Source organism: Bactrocera tryoni, chromosome 2, assembly GCF_016617805.1.
Source record: "Bactrocera tryoni isolate S06 chromosome 2, CSIRO_BtryS06_freeze2, whole genome shotgun sequence".
NCBI lineage: Eukaryota > Metazoa > Arthropoda > Insecta > Diptera > Tephritidae > Bactrocera > Bactrocera tryoni.
This window is the reverse complement of record NC_052500.1, coordinates 47,151,864-47,172,589: the sequence shown is the minus strand read 5'-3', so window position 1 is coordinate 47,172,589 and position 20,726 is coordinate 47,151,864. Positions and strand designations below refer to the sequence as shown.

The window sequence follows — 20,726 nt, the reverse complement described above, 5'->3', positions numbered from 1 at the left end:
ACTTCATTTATAAAATATTTTTGCTTAAGCCAAGGGTATAATGATCCCCTCCACAGGGTTTTGCGTAAAAACGTAAAAAAACAATACCAATGAAAAAGCACAACAAGCCTCGCTGTAATCGCGTAAGCGGTGTCTACGTCAATTAAGAAAAAGAAGATAATGATCGTAAGTAAATGTTATGCAAAGTTTAAGTTTAATATTGGACTCATGTTGGGTCTCTTACTTAGGTAATTAAGAATAAAAAATTTAATTTGCAAAGGATAATTACTCAAAACATAAATTACATTATGGGTATTCTCTTGCTCTTGCAAAACCCTTGCACGGTGTAAGAATTGCATATATTTCCTCTTGGTGCACCGGCACAACAACAAACACACGCAGAAAATTATTTGCAATGGCTGTAAAATATGTCAGACCATTATAAATTATAAAAATTTGTTACAGTTTGTATTGTTAAAAATGTATGCAGAAGGTGCGACAATTCACAATAGCCATGCATAATAGTCATTCACAATAAATTGACCGAATCAGCCGTTCATATATCACTAGATTCTGCAATGGGTGCTCTCGTACCCTTGTATATTTCGGTATAGTATTTTTGCAATCTACAATCTTGCAGGAGCAAGCAAATACCCCTAGTGCATTACAGTTACATATGGGCAGTCGTAAGAACGAAAAATTTTTTTGGTGGAAACGTCTGATTATTTTTATCGAAATTTTGATTTAATCGATTTTTGTTCATAATCCATAATTCTTATTTGTTATTGCTCGATCAACATTCGCATATTTTGGCAAACTTGAATTGTTTACAAAATGCAGGAAAATAAATATAGTGATTTAATGAAGAAAATAGAATTGGAGGAATTGATTGTAAGTATCATGTATAAGGTAATATCTAATGAATTATGCGTGCCCTGAATTTACAATAGTTGGCTTTACCCGTATGATATATGTATGATTTTAAAACTATACATCACACGCATTAGTAAAGTTTATGATTTTTTTATTATTATTTTGCAGATGAACATCGACGTGGATTCTTACATTCAACTGCTGGCCATTTATCTTTATCAGGACAAAATGTAAGTTTTTATTATAATATAATTATAAGAGAAATTCATTGCAATTATATGTTTTCATTTCAGAGCTGATGCGAAATTTTTATGGAAAAGAATACCACAAGCATTAAAAAAAGACAATAACGAATTAGAAAGATTGAATTTGGTCATGAGCGCTCTAATCGCTAACAATGCCACCGATTTTTTCAGACAAGTGGATTATCCTTGGCCAGGAAATATTAAACATATAATGCATGATCTTTTTGGTAATGACAAACTTATTCCTATATCGCTGATATTTATCTAAGTATAATATTTTAGAGCGAATGCGGAGTGATGTATTATCATTAGTTGGTCAAGCTTATATATCTATTTTCGAACATGAGCTGATGCAACTTACCCATTTATCTCGAGATGAATTAAAACAAACCTGCCATGCATTAGACTGGAAATACGAAAATGAAGACCAAAAGGCAGTAATTATTCCTAAAAAACCAGCGCTAAGTACCGAATTCACAGCAAGTTCGGAAGATTTGTTATTGAAATTAACAGACTTTGTTTCATTTTTGGAAAATTAAAAATTTTAAATGCGCAAGTTAAATTGTACCGTATATACTTATTGAATACAGAAATACGGTCGAGTGGATGATGACGTATTTATGGTAAATTAGGTAAAAATATAAATTTTTTCAAAGTATAATTCGGAAACTTAGCGTTATTAGTTTTTGTTGTTTTTTTCATTGAAAAGATATACATAAATCTTAAATGCAAACACATCTAAATCCATTTATCTTCAGTTTGTAGAAAATATTCGAGAAATACACTCGTGAAAGCTATGATACGTTGTGTATCCACTTTTATTTATTATGATGAACTCTGTTAAAAAAAAAAAAAAAGATTTACCAGCAAAATTATCACCAAAGTTCTACCATGAGAAAAAAAGTGTGCATGTAGATCGATTTACAGTGGCTGTCGAGCGTCATATTCTCAAATCAAAACATCTTGTATTTTTTTTAGCATTGCAGGGCTCGCGTCGTTATATTTGTACCGTGCACTAGGTATATTAGGTTCGTCACTAAGTTTGCAATACTCGGGGAGAGTAAGTCGAATTTGATCGGACCACTTAGCATATACATAGTTTCCATACAAACTGACCAATTAAAATCAAATTCCTATATGGAATACTTTATGTTTGTAAAGAGTATTATAACGTTGATACTACAGAAGTCAATCAACAAAAATCATTTCGGTTAGATTCGCCAGGGTGAGGACAGCAGTGTGCCATATGTATGTAGTAATCAATTTCTATATTTACGGAGGTATTTTAGGCTTTGAATTTTTAAATTTTTGTTTAATTTTGAGAAACATTGTCACATCACATAATTCGAACTTTAAAAAATTCATTGGGGAGGTCTTTCTAAATATCATTTGTCAAAATATGAAAGAAGAATCGAATTTTCCAAATTTCTAGACTAGAATACGCTCTTAAGGCTAGTACGTAATATTTTATTAAGTTAGGTACATAAAGTCACCGCTGTCTTCGTAAAATTAAAATTAAAAATACAATTTAAAATATTAAATTTAACATCAAAATTAAGTTGACTTTCTTATAGTTTCTCGTGTTGGGGTTCTTTATATTTAAAATAAATCGTTTTCTTATTTATATTATTTTAAATATTGTTATACATAATTATACTAAAGAAGAATTCAAATATTCACAAAGTTCATTTCTTAAATTACGAGCTAATTGACTCGACGTAGTATTAGCAGTTAGTAAATCGTGACTGTTTACACTGGCCAAATTGTGATTGTTTGCTTTCTCTGCAGCAGTATAGTTCACATTACCGGATTTCAGGAAATTATGAAGTATTATTGTTGCTAATATAACCTGAAAAAATAGAGACGAAATTGTATTTTTTTATTTAATCAAATTGGTAATACTACTACTTTTTTGGCATTTTCTGGCGAAAAGGATATGGATGTGCTCAAAACTCTCCATCGAGAAGTAAGTAAATCTTAAAAGCAAAATTTGTAAAAATTATGTAATATATTTGTACAGTATATTTTTTTACCGAAAGCAGTCTCAATTCGCATTCTAGCACTACACAATCTTTGATTGAACACTTCTTCACTGACATCAGTAACTGTTTCATAAGGTTTCATTATGTTTCTCTCTAAAGGGAATTCGACATCAGCTACGAAGTAGTAAGGAAATACTATGTCTGAGTTGGGCAAATTGGTTGCATTTGGAGCATCCATAGATTTATCTGAAATCATGTTTCTAAACAGCGAATTCTTAAACACACCACCGTCACTTTGATTGCCATATGCCCCAACGTCCACAAAAGTAAAAGTATAACTGCTATCGCAAGCTGCAAGTAAAATCTGTGTGGGCAAAATTTTTATCTTGTCGTTTTAGTTATTCATTCATGTACTTACGATGCTATTAAATTGTTTATTATTAAAATACTTTGAACGTGAATTAGGTGGGCAATTTATTGCCACATGTTTACCATCTATTGCCCCTAAACAATGTGGTAACTTGGTTACATTCCAAAAATCCTCTGAAATTTGTTTCCATTCCGCATCACTATGTGGGCTCATGTAATGGCTTTCCAAAACACGCCACAACACATCGCAAGTTTCTAAAATTATGGATCTGGCTGTTTCTAAGCCAATTCGAAACTTCATAGATAATACGCGAAGAGCCCTGCCATGAGCCAAAAAACTAGGAATAATATAAAATAAAGCATAAAGTAAACCAGTTTACTTCAATGCACTTACTGTAAAGTTATGTACAATCTCTGCTCTGGCTCAATGGGATTTCTGTGGGAGTACTTACGTAGATATGGCTCAACCAAATTCAACAATACTTTGAACTGCTCATAAGTAAACCTAGTAGATTTGATAAATAGTTCTCGATTTTTTTTGATCAATACATTAACTCCGCTTGAATAAAATCCGTGGTTTTTACGAGTTTTAAAAATTTCTTGGTTTCCACGGCGTTGTCTACTTGCAATCATCTTTAAAAGTAGTAAGTCTTCCAGAACGTCAATGTCATCCATAGTTTTTCAAATACTTGTTAATAAATAATTCCTTTTCTTTGCAAAAATTTCAAAACCTCAACTCAAGTTAGCAGTTCTGACATTTGACGTTATAAAGCCGCTTTTATTTAGGGATGCCACGTCGATTTTATATATAGATATATTGTAAACATTAAAAGTTCAAAATTTCAATATTTAAGAACCGCGCTTCTTTGATTTATAACTTATTTTTTTTTTATTTATATATCCAGCAACACCTCACTTACTGGAAAAATGGACAGCAAACTGTACGTGTTTATTTTCTGCCATCTAAAACTATTAAAATTTTTTTTTTTAATATACTTGCACATAATTTAATTAGCAAAATAAAACTGCTGACCATTGATGCTGTAAACGCAAAGGAGGCGGCTGACTTCAACCGACATCTGTCAAAAAATAGCAAAAATTGGCCATTTTTTAGCAGTGTTGCCTACTCCAATTTTGTAAATTCAGCTAATTGCACGAAATTCTAGTGTATTACAAATTGGCATTAACATGGGTCAAATGCGCAAGTAAATGTAAATTAAGTCCGCTAATGCATATTAGCGCTGTCGTCTGTCAGGGCTATAACATAATTTTTCAGAATTTCTTTTCTCTTGATAAATAACACTGAAATCGATCAGGGTTGTTTTTTAAGAGCGCGGTCTAAGGTCGAAAACATAAAAAGGTGGAAAAGGAGAGGACACCTTGGTGTTGTACCGACTACGGTTATTTTGTTTAAACGCGGCGGAAGGCCCCAAATGAAAAAAGGAGTTCTACGAGAAAATACTGACGTCACCGTGGTGTTAGACCGAAGGGCGGCGGAAAGCCGCTAATGCAGAATGGGAATTTTGGTTCCTTTGTAAAATATGTAGATAAGGTAACATTGATTCTTCTTCTTCTTTACTGGCATAGACACCGTTTACGCGGTTATAGCCGAGTCAACAACAGTGCGCCAGTCGTTTCTTCTTTTCGCAATGTGGTGCCAATTGAAGATTCCAAGCGCAGCCAGGTTCTTCTCCACCGGGTCATGACCTAGCCAGCGGCGCCGCTGTCTTTTAATTCGCTGAACTATGCCAATGTCGTCGTATATCTCATGCTGATGCATGCTCAGGCTTTCGGCCCTGAAACCTTCTGTTAGTCGGCCAGCTTGTCAAGCTCTTCGTCTATCTATCCCATCCCGCACGTGTTGTGGTCGATTGTAACGTTGCGAGGTTGGCAGTCTGTCTTCTCTCCATTGCGACACGGCACACCTCATCGTACCAGCTGTTCTTTTGCCTTTTCAGAAAACTAATAGTTTCGTTTGCAGCTGCACGTAAGGAGCGTGAAATGGCGTCCCACAGTTCTCTTATACCGAGTTGCTGATGAATGCTCTCAGAGAGCAAGTCGAGTAGAAAATCGTTCAGCTGCCTGTTGTGATTGCAGCTTTACGAAGTCGAACTTTCCTTGTGTTTGTTGACTTGGGTTTTTTGCTGCACAGAGGCGGGTGTGTATCTTGGCTGCAACAAGATAGTGGTCCGAGTCAATGTTAGGACTTCGGAGCGTACGCTCGTCTAAAACACTAGAAACGTGTCTTCCGTATATCACAACATGATCGTCTAGGCGCGCCCCAAGGGCTCATAGAAGGCATCTTTGGTCACATCGTCCTTCTCTTCCGTCGGGCGTGAACGCAAATCAGCAAATGCTGAAGATCTTCGCTTTGATGCGGATTGTGGCTAGACGTTAATTCATCGGGGTGAATGTCAGGACTCGGCGACGGAGTCTCTCTCCCTCCACGAACCACAAACTGAATTTCTACGTCTTTATATGACTACAGTAGTAAATGCCATAAGGACCTACGCGCTTAAGTCCTCATCCCGTCCATCGCTTTTCTTGGACGACGGTGATGAGAGCCTTTATCTAGCGAGGGCATCAACCAGCTGAGCAACGACATCTTCCCAATTAAGTGACCGAACATCCCAGGTGCATGCCCTTAAATCGTAATGCTCAACAGGGCAGGGGTCGTCATCTAAAGGGGGGTCTCACATCCAAGGCTGTTTTTTTTCTTTTCATTGGCCATTTTTGAGCAATGTTGCCTACTCAAATTTAGTAAATTCAGCTAAATGCACGGAGTTCTTGTGCATAACAAACTTGCATTAACATGGGTGAAATGCGCAATTATGTGTAAATTAAGCCCGCTAATGCATATTAGCGCTATCGTCTGTCAGAGCTATAAGTATTTGGCGACATTATTGTTTCTGAGTAGTCCAAGCAAATTAAGTTTTATACAAAAGCCAAATTCTTCATAATTTCCGGTTTCTCCAACACATGCGTATGCAATTATATTAAAAACAAGTTCCCATCCTTTTTCATAAATAAGGACGTAAATTGGACATTTGAAAGCATCAAAATTTGCTAAGACTTCTGTTAAAGTTATTCGTAATTCAGTAGTTCTCTGAAATATAGAAATATAATACATATTTTATATGGTAGAAATAATCTCGGAGGTTTGAATATCTCTGATGAGAAACAGTAGGTTTTATTAAAAACTGTTTCTACGACTTTAGGAAGAGTGGAAGTTAGTCAATAAACATATTATGTTAATATACGTGAGTACAAGATATAAGAAAAATAGTTTTTCTCAAATAAATGATTCGACGAGAAAATAAAATTTTTATATACAAGTAAACAGAGATATTGAATCTTTGGAATGGTTTACTGGTGCCCATTTTCGTCATATAAATTAAGGATTTTTTTCTTAAGTGGTTAAGCGCTTTACCAAAGCTTTCTAGGAAAAAAATGTTGAAAAATGGTTGTATCAATATCTGGTTAGCAACCATCTGTCAGTTAATTTCTGGTAAACTTTAAACTGAAAAGAAATGCCGAATTGCGTAGCAATGAGTTGTTACCTGAAAGAATTCAAACCGTGCAACCCGGCACGAGCTCTTCGTCTCTCCTCGTTGGCCCCTCGGTTACAAAAAACGACGGCATTCATGGCTTGCATAGTTTGCATAGTTTTGCGTGTTTACAATGCAAGTTTTGGAAACTATTTTTTACAATGTTGCCAACAAAAATGCAACTAACTCTCTAATATTTTGAGGATTAATTGGGAGTTAGCAACGGAGCTAATTTCACTAACTCCTGAATTAATTCGGATTAACAAAATTAATCTGCATTAATCCGGATTAGCGCTGCCGTCTGTCAAGGCTATAAGCTAACCACTACTTGGTGAAAATGGTTCTGTCAGTTAAAGCTCTTATCCAGTTAGGCTATCCAAGGTTAAGCATAACATTAAACGGGTATTGAGAAAATAGGCCTAATGAACCTTATTCAATAAATCCAAACTTTTACAAGTTGGTTTCAGTATCGCTGAACCACTCAAAAAGGGATAGCTCAGATAAAAAATATTCCATATAAAAAGTAAATGCGAAGTTTAAAAATCTGAATAATCGGTTGTATGGTATATATGTGATATAGTTGATCGATCTGGTCGATCCCCACAAGTAATCAATAGAATATCAAAAATCACCTACGTATTATATTTCATTCGAATATCTCCAAAGCTGAAGAGCAAATTTTTATAATACCTAAAAATCTTTGTCTTAAAAATAGCTGGCTCGAAACCGATTTTAGAGCCATAGTCTCAAAGGCAAAGTTGCTTAGAATGATCAGTAGAACATTATCCGCATGCGTGATTTATCCGCTCCCTATAAATCGACCCGCTCTAATATATGTACATACATATACATATATTTTTTTATAGGGTTTCCAACATTTCCTTCCTTGTGCTACAAATTTTGTGGCAAACGTAACCCTGTTTAAGGTTTAAAAATGGAATGAAAAAAATTTTGTTGCAAATAAGAATGACTGTCAATACAATTGCAACAAAAAAGGAGTAATGACTTCCAAATTTTTTTCGCAAGTCACTTCCTTTCTTTTCCAGACATGAGGGGCGGCAACCTCTTTTTCTCAGCTATCCAAATTTTATTTAAGTATATCCTCAAAAATAACAATGGAACCCTCTTACAATTCTCATCACCTTCCCAACATCTTCTGAAGTTATAAAACCCCAATTATCAGGCTTCCGTCGACAAACTTTAATAAGAGCTTAATAGGCCTTGTCCATCTGCCAGCTTGCTTTCATGCCGAAGTAGTATTGTTCAATTCAATTTCCCATCGGACAGCATTATATTTTTCTAATCATCGAAATTGAAGGTCTTGTCCTTTTTTGGTGAGACGAAATAACTGATGCCGATTGGTTAGCAAAAGTTTTCACCAGTGAAAACAACCGTTTGCAAAATTGTTGTAAAATTCTTAGAGATTTTTTCTATTTAAAACTTGCTAGTGGCGTTTTGGAGGATAAAATAGGAATGTGATCCAAAAAAAAAACTTTAATTAAATTATGCACAATTGCAATTGCATAAAACTTACGATTTTAAATTTAAATGGGGCAAATTAACACATTCCCATGTCATAATTAGCGTTTGGCCTACAAATGAAAAAAAAAATAAAAACTTTAAACAGACAAGCCGTCAAATAAAGGTGTGATTCTGTACGAATTTTCAATGGAGGCCGTATATCCATATAAATATAAATGTACATATGTATGCATGTACGTATGTATGTATGGATGTGTGTCGACAATTTTGTGATGTGTGTGTATATGTATGTGTCACTGTTTGTAGGAAGCCAGACGGACCGCACGATGTGCAGTTCCTAATTTACGAACACACCCCCGCCTACTGTGCTCAGCAATCGCCCATAGCAATTTCGCGGCTGACAGGCAAACTGCGCGTTTCCAGCACCTGCTGCAGCACTCGCCGCAATTCGAAAGTCGTATCCCCATTTTTTTTATTTATTATTATTTTCCTTTTTCCTGCAAGTTGTTTCTTTATTCCAAGCTTTTATTTCGTTTTATTTTTGTTTTCGTTCAGAATACTCTGCAGCATTGCTGTTGTGTTGCTATCCCACACCACTCAAGTGGTGCCGTTTTGCTTTTTTTCTACGCCTTATAGCGCCATAACGCCGACAACAGCAGCAGTTACGTGCTCCAACTCCAACAAGTACCTAGAAACCATTGAGTCTGTGTGTGGTAGACACTCGGTTCGGTGCGGAGCGCAGTGTAGGCACATAAATGGAATAAAAGTTCAGCAAAAAGAAGCAACGAAAAACGAAACAGTCCATGCATAAGCACAACGCAAATCCCAAACGGCTGTGGGTAGCCGGTAGCAGCAGTGGCTGCCATAAAAACAAGAGCAACGTCAACAACAATGGCAGCAATGGTAATATCAACATCGACATCACCGCCGCAAAAAAATAGTCGTAGTTACTCACGTAGGAGTTGGTGAGTTCGGCGTGCAAAACCTCTTGGTGTTGCCAACAACTGTGGCTTGCCAAATGGTAATTCAACCCGCGCGTCCTTTGTTGCCACCACAAAGTTTTACGTGCCGCTTATAAAATAGTACGTTGTATGCGCGCGCGTGTGTGTGTGTGGCCGCCTGACGACCTGCTGCCGTCAAGCTTTTCTCACCCCAGTCCATAACCAATTTAAGCACCCACATCCACACCCAATTAGTCGCCTTCGTCAAGCGTTGCGAACACACACGTATAAACTAGGTTTTGTGTGTGTACATACACACACGCTTATACACAGGCACGAACATTCACTGCAACATAAGTAACAAAGGTAGTAACGACAAGTGTATGCACAAGCGCACGGCCATCATCAGCCGCACGATAATCTCGTATGCTGCACGCTTTAGGGTGTTCGGGAGCACGTTGTCGCCACCGACGGCAGTCGTTGGTTACGACAGCGGGTCAGAGTGCCGGATTGTCAGTTAGTCAGTCAGTCGGTCGTTTCACTGCCAGCCACTTGGAGCAATCGAACAACAACAACAACAACAACTTAAATGGGAGAATTAATGCGGCGGCAGTTGATAACCAAGGAGAGGAGCGAAGTGTAAAGAGAAAGTGTCAGTGTTAGTGCCAGAATCAGAAAATGTGCAGATGCTACGCGCCTCGCCTCTTTGTATTTGTTAGCTTTATTTCTGTGGCTGTTTGTATTATAGCTGTTGCCGTCTAGTGGTTGCTGTTGCTGTTGTTGTTGCTATTGTCATTGTTATTATGACTGTTGGTTTTGTTGTTGTGTTGGCTGGTTTTTATAGTATATATATACGTTTAATTGTATGTCTATATGTCAAATGTATGTATGTATGTATGTAGTATAGGTTTGAATTTCTTAGGCGCAACCAAAATATTTATTGAAAATTCCGGTTTCCGAAGAAAAATATATGTATATATAATATATACATATGTATATAATTGGGGTACTAATATGCCTTCAACCGAAAGTTAATATTGATTTTTGATCATTGTTTTCGAAACTAAACCGAGATTGTTTTCGAGCAGATGAGATGAGGTGATTTCAGGATACCGCGATATGGTACCCGAGGGACAAATTTCATGATGAGCGAGATGACTGATTTCAATGGACAAAATCTCTTTCAAATTACCCTGCAGATTTTCTATTTAAGTTGCACTTTTTATATACTATATATATACAACAAATTTCAGCAAACCAATACTTCACCGTTGAAGATACATATGTATTATTACAAATCAAGTGATTTCTTTTAAAACTTCCAACCAATTATAATAGCTGAACGTAAAAGTTTAACCCGCCTCCAAACTGAGGAGGCGATTTCACAAGAAATAGGTGTCAGAAGTTTAAAGGCTATTTAATTGTGAGAACACCGAGGAAAGAATGCATTAAAAGCTGATGGAAAAGGGGGTGTATAGGCCCCCAACGTAGTCCTCTTAAAATCGTTGAACAGCAATGCATTTACTGCCGCTTGTACATATATGTAAGTGAATATGTGCATAGCAAACTTAGAAACACCGCAGACATTCATATACGAGTGGCGCTTGGGGGATCGGAGACGATGAATGCTTCTGAATTGTCATGACAGGCACGCAAGCAGTAAGCTTGCAAACTGACAAGTGTGCAGTTAGGAAAGGGCCAAATGTGCTATAAGTACAGCGGTGGGCAAAAAGTTTGTACGACCTTCAATATTGTAGGTAACTCTATTGTAGTTTTATACGCGCGATCAACTGATGCCTAGCATTGAGCCTGGAAAACGTAAGTGATTCAAGTTCATCAAACAGTGAAATGCAAGTAAATCCAATGGATTTTAGAGATTTGAGATTATACGTTCTGCGTGCACAAGTGTTATTCAAACAACGATCAAGGCTATCGAGACATGTACCGGACTCGAGGCATTGCTTTCATAAGGGCCCGTTTTGAATCCTTACTTACATTACATAGAGATGTTACTCATTTAAAGTGAACGAATTTAAGAATAGGATAAAAATTGAATTTTTATTAAACTTTGAGTATTTTTTTAATATTTGACGTTTCAATACAACTAACTACATCTCAAATAGGTAAAAATTGCGAATTCTAAAAAACTTCCGACCTTTTTCATTCAACGAATATTGAAATGGATAATACAAAAGAATCTATACAAGAACACAAATGTGCCAAGGCTAGTCAAACAGTGACCGGTAAGAGGAAAACGTTATGAGACTTAAGAGACTGAGACACCTACAAATACTTCTATTGAAACCCTTTTTTAAAAAAAGAACTCAGTATTTGAGCAGCAACAATTTAATTAAGGGTTTCATATACATAATCTCATAAAGTTATACATAAGTTATAAGAAACCGAAAACATAGCGTTGAGAATTGTAATTGCGTAAACTCTTTTTTGTATTTAACCCAAAACCAATTTTATTGAACAAGTGTAAAAATTTATGATTTTACGATGTCTTATGACAAGTTGTGATTCCCCTAAATATATATATGTAAGTATTTTCTTCTTAAAATTTTCTTTGTATCTTTCTTAATGTATGTACATTTTATTAAGATAATAATAGGTAAATAAAGCTATGCAAAAGTAGTGTTAAGATCACGGAATAATTAACTGTTTTTTGTATACATTGCGACTTTCACGACTCTTTACGAAATTGGTAAAAGTATTAATTTAAAGAAGTTCGACTTCGTTTTGGTATTACTACAATTTTTTACGTAAATGTAAATGCTCTTAGTGTGAGCGGTTTGTTCAACTAGGAATCCTTATACCCAGAATCATTAATGGCAGCGCATAAGCTAAACAACAGCAGCCGCAGCGACTTATTTCCATGTGGTTAGTTAGAAGTGGAACAAATTGAAAACAAGTATACACATATTTTTCCATATTTACTATTTTTCCAAATCATAATATTGTACATCTTACTGACATTTAAATCTTAGAGAATATATATTCTTTTATGAAGCAATGAATCTGTGTATGTATCTTAATGATATATGTATTTCATAGGCGAATCGAAGTCTTCTAATTAGAGATAATTCTCAGCAGCTGTTAATTTTTCTAAAATTTTCAAGTAGGAGTCCATAACGGTCAACCACTCATAATTTAAAAATACAAGTTCTTCCTCCGAGCACATTTTGTCAGGCTTTGGGGGTGTGGTAGATTGGAAACAATTCTTGCTGGACTCACAGAATTCTCAAAAAAGTCAAATTTTTACGAGATTTTTTTCATCAACCAGTTGGGCACTGGTTTTTCAATATGGCCCTGCTTTTACCCCTGCAAACATATGATGATTATTCTCCTTATTTTATAATCAAGTCGACATATTTCAATCAATAGGAATATTATTATCAAGGATACACTAATTATAATAACTATATGGGTTATGTGTTAAAAGGAGTCGTTTGCTTGCTTCACTGTATGGCGCACACGCTTCCTGTAATCAGACACTTGAGTATCGCCTTGCCACACGTCCTGTTCACTTTAAGAGTAATATTCACACACACACAAACCCACATACATATGTACATAAGTGATTGTGTGTGCGTTTATTATCGCTTGATTCCGGACCAACTACCGTTTCCCACCATTACCGCGACCACTGTATGTTAGCAATCGTGCTGTCAATGCTCCTTTGAGCCTTTAGCAACTGCAGCAGTGGCAATACAAAAACAACAAGAACAAGGACGATAACACCAGTCGTTGTAGTCATGTGCTAACAGCAACAGTTAAGGAGGGCGGAGGCTAGGCGTAACAACAACAAAACCGAACAACAAGGTAGACAAGCACACAGCCATGTAGAAAGCAGAGAGAGCATGCCAGAGGCGATTGCGGCATTGGCGTACCGTGACATGACGACGGCGGCGTTAGCCGTGTGGCAGTCCTTTTGAAGTTTGAGCTAAGTGACATGCTGTTTATTGTTGAAGGGTGCTAAAATGCGGTGTGTGGCGCTTGGGCTTTTTGTGCGCCCATGTGAAGCGAGAAATTGTAATGCCAAGGGTTTGTGACGCCGCAATCAGACGCGCTGATCAGGCAGCACGAAGGACGGGCGTTACTGCGGGGCAGATATTGTCGAAGCAAAAAGGTTGAACGAAAGACAGTCAAGCGGAATATATGTACATATACAAATAAACAAATGTACGTCTGTATGTATGTATAGTAGATTTCTTTTGAGATTGGCATGAAGTGCGGCACTTATAATTCCGTCTCAACAATATACACACAAACAAATTTAGTACACGCTTCGGTACGAAGGCCAAGACTTCTAGCTTAGGGAAGGAGTTTTCAGTAATATTGCTGTACACAAGAAATTGCGGAAATCGTAGTTTTAGAAGATTTCAAAACTTTGTTCTGAAGACATCGGTACCGAAAATATAACATTTCCAGCCTAGCCATAAGTCTATAAATGTATGTATGTTCTTATGTTCCTCAAATTTGGCCGTATAGCTGGACAACTTTTGAGACAATAAAAACTAAGGCACCCTGTGTCCATCGAGTCCCATACAAACTCGTGACATCTTTCGAAATATAACCTCGTAACGCGATATATGGTTCATGATCTAAAAGAAACAAAGAATAATTTAAATAAACAATAAATGAAGAACTCTGTGTAGTCTGTCTCCAATCTTGAATAATCCGACAAGTTTTAAAAAGACGCAGTGTGTTAATGAGTTCTAAGAGAAACTATATAATGACAGAAACTATTTGATATGGCAATAAATTGAAACATCTCGTGACATCGCCCAGAAGATGGGAGTTAATCACCAAACCATTTTAAACCATCTGCAGAAGGCTGGATACACAATTACTTTTTTTTTAAATTAATTTTACGCAAAAAACCTTCTGGACCGAATTAACGCCTGCGAGATGCTGCTGAAACGGAACGGACTCGACCCATTTTTGAAGCAGGTGGTGACTGGCGACGAAAAATGGATCTCATACGATAATATGAGCGAAAACGGTCGTGGTCAAAGGCCGGTGAATCGTCCCAAACAGTGGCCAAGCCGGGATTGACGGCCAAGAAGGGAATCATCCACTATGCTCCAATATGGCCAGACGCTTAATTCTACCAGCTACTGCGAACAACAGGACCGCTTGAAGCAGGCGATCGACCAGAAGCCTCCAGAATCGGCCAACAGGTAGGGTGCAGTGTTCCACCATGACAACGCCAGACAACAAACTTTGTTGATGACTCGCCAGAAGCAACGGGAGCTCGGATGGAAGGTTTTATCGCATCCACCATATAGCCCGGACATAGCACCAAGTGATTACCACCTGTTCCTTGTTGGTGTAAAGTTGAACTCAAAAGAGGCTTGTGAAAAGTGGCTGTCCGCGTTTTTCGAAAATAAGGAGGGGGGCTTCTACGAGGGGGTTATTATGAAGTTGCCGTATAGATGGAAACCGATTATCGAACGAAACGGCGCATATTTGAACTAAATCCGACCATTGTAACACTTTTTATAAAGCATTGAATAAAGAGCAAAAAACGGAAGGGAGATATTTGACAACCAATATATCAATAGCTTTGACGATCTGTAGACATCACGTCGGGCCATAATTAGACCAATTTCTTAATTTATTTGACTTAAACATCTATACAAAGATCCAAACAATAAAATCACAATTTCACGAATTTTTCGAGATTTAACCTTCAAGCTCGATCTTACAGTTCGTCTTTTTAGAAGCTTTAAGGAAGGATGTTTGTTTAGTTCCAAATTTGATTTTTTTGAAATGGCAATGAATTGAAACTGAGTCTAACTCCAAACTACATACATATGTATATGGTTGTATGTATTTATAAGTATGTCGAATTGTAATTGTTGGCTTTACAATTTTGTTCAAAAATACCAAAGTACGATGCGCGTGTTTTGATTTCTCACTATATAGCAGTGCCATGACAAGGCTAGTATTCTTAAGCCCACCACCCCAGTTAAGGCTTAGCAAAGATGGGGAAAAGGATACGGCTTTCAATGCGTATACCATGGCACTGCGGTCGGACTATTCGATTAAACAGTCAACTTGGGCTGCTGGGTTGTCGAGCTGCCGAGTAGCCAGTTAGCTTGCCGCTGGTTAGGTCGCATAGTCCGTCGTTGCTCCGAATGATGCGTCTGTGTCGACACAGCTATCTCAGTTCAAACGAGTCAGTGGCACGAACTTTTGCAAATATGAGTCTGTGTATAAGGACGTATCCACGTAGGCACTTATACTTATACGAGTAAATATGTATGTATGAGCACACAGACATTTGTACATTTTCCATTTATGCGTAGGCATTTTGACCCGTCTAAGGGTTTGAGAAAGTTTCCTGAACTGGAGACATGATAACAACGGCACAGTAAAATTGTTGGTGGAGACGATTGGCGACATCATGTGTTGGGACTTAGAAACGGATGTAAAGGGGGCGGCATAACGCAATTTATGTGTGTGGGGGGAAATTGTCAAAGGAATCATCGGCTTCGTTAGATGTGGCCTCAGCGGTAATTGCGGGACATTTCATTTTCAGACCGAACCTGATTGTTAGTCACGCGCTTCTAACTGTGGCCTCGACAGTGTTGCTGTGCAAATGGAATGGATGGTTGACTTGCGACGAATGTATAAATTTAAGCGGGATATGCACGACAAGGGTTTGGCGCGTCAGCGCACGCCATTTTATCAGACATCAGGCGTTAACGCTATGAGCACGAAGCTAAGAGCGTGCCAAACAGGGCAAAACAAAAAAGTAAAACAAACAACAACAACAAAATGTTTAAACACTGAAAACAAAAAGAACGACAAAAAGTGCTGCTACATTGCCAGGGCAATGCAATGGCGGGTGAACTTTCAATGTTATGCATTAGTATTTTTGTGTATTCAACACGAGCATAGAATCAAACAAAAAAAGATGCCGCAACGAATGGGCGGGTGTCAATAGAGACGACAGCAACAACTGCAACAACAGCATTAGCGATGTTTATGACTACGCTTGTGGATGGGGCAATGGTCTTGTGGATAGTCAGAGTAGCAGTAATGGTAAAAGAATTACATACCAAATTGGCTAAAACAGGAACCGTAGTCGTTGCTTCATTAAGCAGCATTTGAGTGTGGCACAGGGGATCCGCGTTTCCACCCCTTCATAAAATACAAGACACGCGTCAGTTTTGTTTCGCATGACACCAACTAACGGCTTGAGTTCGACCGAAATTTTCTGCTTGCCATCACGATTGCTTTGTACACATACATACATACATGTGAAAGGGGAATTAACGCAGGCGTTGGCAGTTGAATGGCGTGCAAGGACCGAGAAGGCAGGCGTGATGCGTAGTAATTATAAAGGAATTGATTGTTGAAGGTGAGGTCATTCATGGCTCTATTCAGCTATACTGTGGAGCGCTTGCACAGCAATGTTCATGATTTCGATAATGTTGTGGTGCTCGCTCTTTTGGTGTGTGGCGTGCGGGCGCCAGTGGTGCGAAAGTATAACATTAAGTGGCGTCAGTGCGCATTTACATGGATTGTTTACTAAAATGCCCTTTCCCCTGTCGCTACGGTTTGTGGTCAAATTGTTTTTCTCTTTACTTTCACTGTACGCATACTTCTCAATGCGATGATGGTAATCGGTCGTATGATAATATAAGTACCTGCAGTATACGATGAGTTAGGCAATCAATCAAATAAAGAAGTGAATTCTAATACATAGTATACTACAGTTACATTATATTCAAGTAGTATTATTTTAATATGTATGTTTGTTTCGCAGCAGCAATTAAAAACAGGATAGGCGGATGTATCGTAAGTATTGAGATTATAAACCTTAAGTATAAACAGTGAACTAGAAAATTAAAGAAAATACTTGTTTCGAGCTACATTAAAATGTGATTTATATTATGTTTACAATAACTTTATAATTTTCAGTTACTATACCATTAAAAGGCTTTAATATTCTCTATTGGAAAGATAGATAGACAGATTGAAAGTTGAGGAATGCACTGTGGCCTGTGGCCTGTGGTCTATTGTGTCCTCTGCTGTCGTCACAACACTTAATTTAACACAGTAAAATAAAAGAGCTTTAGTAAAGCCCCTGAAGCGCGATAGTCTGATTCCTTTCCAAGGAGTATGTTCTCTGGTGTCTTTGATCTGTGGTCACAGAAGCTAAACATATTCGTGGAGTAGTAGCCTAATCAGTGCAGGTCATAACTTAGCCTGCAGTGCACTTTTCAAATTCCCAAAAGCAGCTTTAATTTGTTTCTGGGAAGAACGATTAGTTTCTCGTTTCCACTGATACCTACATACATACATGACCAGGGATCCATGCCAGTAAAATGCTATTTTCGAATACCATTCTTGATTTGATTTCAACGGATTAGTGCCTGGAAAGATAGTAATGCAGTGCTATCGCTATTCATTTGCTTATATTCAGGTTTTATGCATTTGTATCGATGATTGTTTGGTACCACGTTTAAGTTTTTTCTTTCTTTGATATTTAACCCTGGTCGAGACCAACGGTGTGATACACTTAGTCGAGACCAATGGTGCTTGGCTAGGCCAAGTGGTGTTTACATATGTACATTTGTATGGAAATACGTGTTGTATTTACGCTCATATATGTATGTACAATATAGATACATTTTTGAAATTTCTTACCTCTCGATTTGGTTGAAATCAAATTGACTGCCTTGTTCACGCTTGACGTGGCAATAGCGTTGACAAAAAATGTAACATGTTGAGAAAAATTTAATTTTTTCTTAACCTTTTAAAACGCTCTAGCGGCTAAAGTATTTGACCTAGGTGGGTCAAGTAAATTGCACCGGTTTCTTTCATCGAGGTAAATGATAGTGCACGGTGGCTTCATTACATACAACTCGAATGTACTTGTGTCCCATAATGTCTTCCAAGAAATTCTACATTACACAATGCAGTCCCCATACTTTCTTTTAAGAAATTTTTTTCTAATCAGCTCTTAGGAATATTTAAAGGTCATTCCTGCAATACATTTACGATTAATAAAATTCTACTCCTGTTTATTTATGGATCGTCTTCGACGACGCAGCTAGTTTCCTGAGTCTATAGTTATATTACTTTATGACAAGTAGACCACTCCACAGAGGATGGAGTCATGTGTAGAAGTTAACGCAAGTGGGGAAAGTTCTCTGATCGCCATTCATTTGGGAGTGGCCAGAAACGATTCTTTCATATTCTTTTTCACATATGACTCAAGCAGCTCACAACTTCCGGTCTTTGACCAAGTATCCTCTGGTAGCCTAAGAACATCCGTTCGAAGGTGAGCTAAAGTGAGAAGGTGAAACATCCCCTACATAGGGTTGTGCGCTGGGTTTGGGACCCGCCACGTAAAAAAACACCCCAATGAAAAGACGTTGGCCACGCCGAATATCGCATTCGATAGAAAGATGAGCTGTACGAGATATACGACGACATTGAGATAGTTCAGCGAATTAAATGACAGCGGCTACGCTGGCTAGGTCATGTTGTCCGAATGGACGAAAACACTCCAGCTCTGAAAGTATTCGACGCTGTACCCGCCGGGGAAGCAGAGGAAGAGGAAGACCTCCTCCACTCGTTGGAAGGACCAGGTGGAGAAGGACCTGGCTACGCTTGGAATATAAAATTGGCGCCACGTAGCGAAAAGAAGAAACGACTGGCGCTGTTGTTAACTCGGCTATAATCGCGTAAGCGGTGTCTACGCCAATTAAGAAGAAGAAGAAGACCACATTTCCTCAAAACAGAGTTTAGAGAAAAGTTTCAAGAATTTTAAGAGGCCGGAAATTTGGAATGCAAAATTGAATTAAAAATTTTTAAAAAGTGGTTAAAAGATTTAAGGTACATACATATCTAACAAATAACTAAAGCTGAGTCAACAAACTTGTTTAGGATAAGGCTTTCTGACATGGTTTTGTTTAACCCCGACCACCCTCAAAATAACAGTTATGTTAAAAACTACTGAAAGAAAAAATAAATTCTTATGCATTACATTTCATGACGCATTAAATTTCAAAGCCAAGATGGTACGAATGGGCTTCTTATGAAGCGGTGGAAACATTTGGTTTATATGCGTGACAAAACTATATTTAAATATCTAATGAGCAACTCTACTAAATTCAGCCAGAATCTGTGGACTTAAGTTCAATGCTGACTTTTTACCGAAAATATAGATGATGGTATGGATATATAGTAATATTGTAATTCACAGGGAATATTTTCATGATCTGCTGCTCTGCTGTCAAAAACGTTTGAAATCAGGTCAATACTTCCCCAAGTTCCTATATACTACCAATTTTCGTTTGTCTTTATACCGTCTATATCGGTCAATATGAGAGATATTCGAGATACCGGAATCGAATGAAATTGAGAGAGAGAGTATTTGCTTGAAGGTAATGGAATTTAATGCCAAAAATGCATAAAATCCAACATTTCCCCAGCCTGGCTGTACCTCATATTACAATTTCGAACGTTGAGTCAATGTGAGAGCTACATACTTAATAAATAGTACAGAAAGAAGTTTTCAAACTTACAGCAGTATAATATTAAAAGTTAATCTAATCACAATATGAAAAACGCAACCAGTTCCACTATCCTACATAAAGGCACTCCTGCCAACTTAGCGAACTTTGATTGAAGTAATCGATCGACAGGTCCTAGCTCAAGGAATAAAAATAACATTTACTTCGTAATTAATTGAATTATTATTTAGTAGTTAATTGATGTGAATGAGAGCGTATGTAGGAAATTTTCTACGGATCATCCTGAAAAACTATGCCTAAGAGACTATGGGTCTAAAACCATATGCAGTAGTCGCGAAAAAGTTAACCAAAATGTCCCAAGACTGTTTTACTAACATAGGATGCGGATTTACCAATTATCGATAATTTCAACTTATGCGAATAGTAATAATTAATAAATAAAATGTTTTACATTCACAAAATATCGTTACATATAGTCGTAATATTTTATTATATTGCCATTCAACTTCTACATAGGAATTATGAAATACTCAATAAAACTTTCACGGACATTTATCGCTCTGACTGCTGGCCTACCCAAAACACAGCTTGGCCGAACTGATGGAAGCATTCCATTTGTTCCCAACACCATTCGCCAATTACGTGGATTAGTAATGCTATTTGTGTTTTTGGCTACGTCAGATAGTCGTATATACATACATATACACTAATTATGTAGTCTACAAATCGCGAGGACAATAGCTGTCGCATGTGATCGAGTAACGTCCATTGGTTTTCCGAAGATCCAAAAAAGTGGTGCACACAT

The 20,726-nt window shown here is 37.4% G+C and overlaps 2 protein-coding genes across 2 annotated transcripts; one reads left to right on the top strand and one right to left on the bottom strand.

Annotated features, from left to right (window-relative positions):
* The first annotated feature begins 744 nt into the window (after positions 1–744).
* Positions 745–1,817, top strand: LOC120769162 (COP9 signalosome complex subunit 8). The gene is made up of 4 exons (XM_040096044.1): positions 745–870; positions 1,021–1,082; positions 1,146–1,324; positions 1,380–1,817. The coding sequence occupies exons 1-4, from the start codon at positions 814–816 to the stop codon at positions 1,634–1,636; spliced, it is 555 nt and encodes a 184-aa protein (XP_039951978.1). The 5' UTR covers positions 745–813; the 3' UTR covers positions 1,637–1,817.
* Positions 1,818–2,375: 558 nt separating this feature from the next.
* On the bottom strand, positions 2,376–4,239 carry LOC120769160 (protein ANTAGONIST OF LIKE HETEROCHROMATIN PROTEIN 1-like). Its single transcript, XM_040096043.1, has 5 exons — positions 3,843–4,239; positions 3,498–3,786; positions 3,131–3,443; positions 3,006–3,073; positions 2,376–2,946 (listed from the first exon to the last, which is right to left on the bottom strand). Exons 1-5 carry the CDS (start codon positions 4,121–4,123, stop codon positions 2,749–2,751), a joined length of 1,149 nt encoding a protein of 382 aa, XP_039951977.1. The 5' UTR covers positions 4,124–4,239; the 3' UTR covers positions 2,376–2,748.
* Between the last annotated feature and the right edge of the window lie 16,487 nt (positions 4,240–20,726).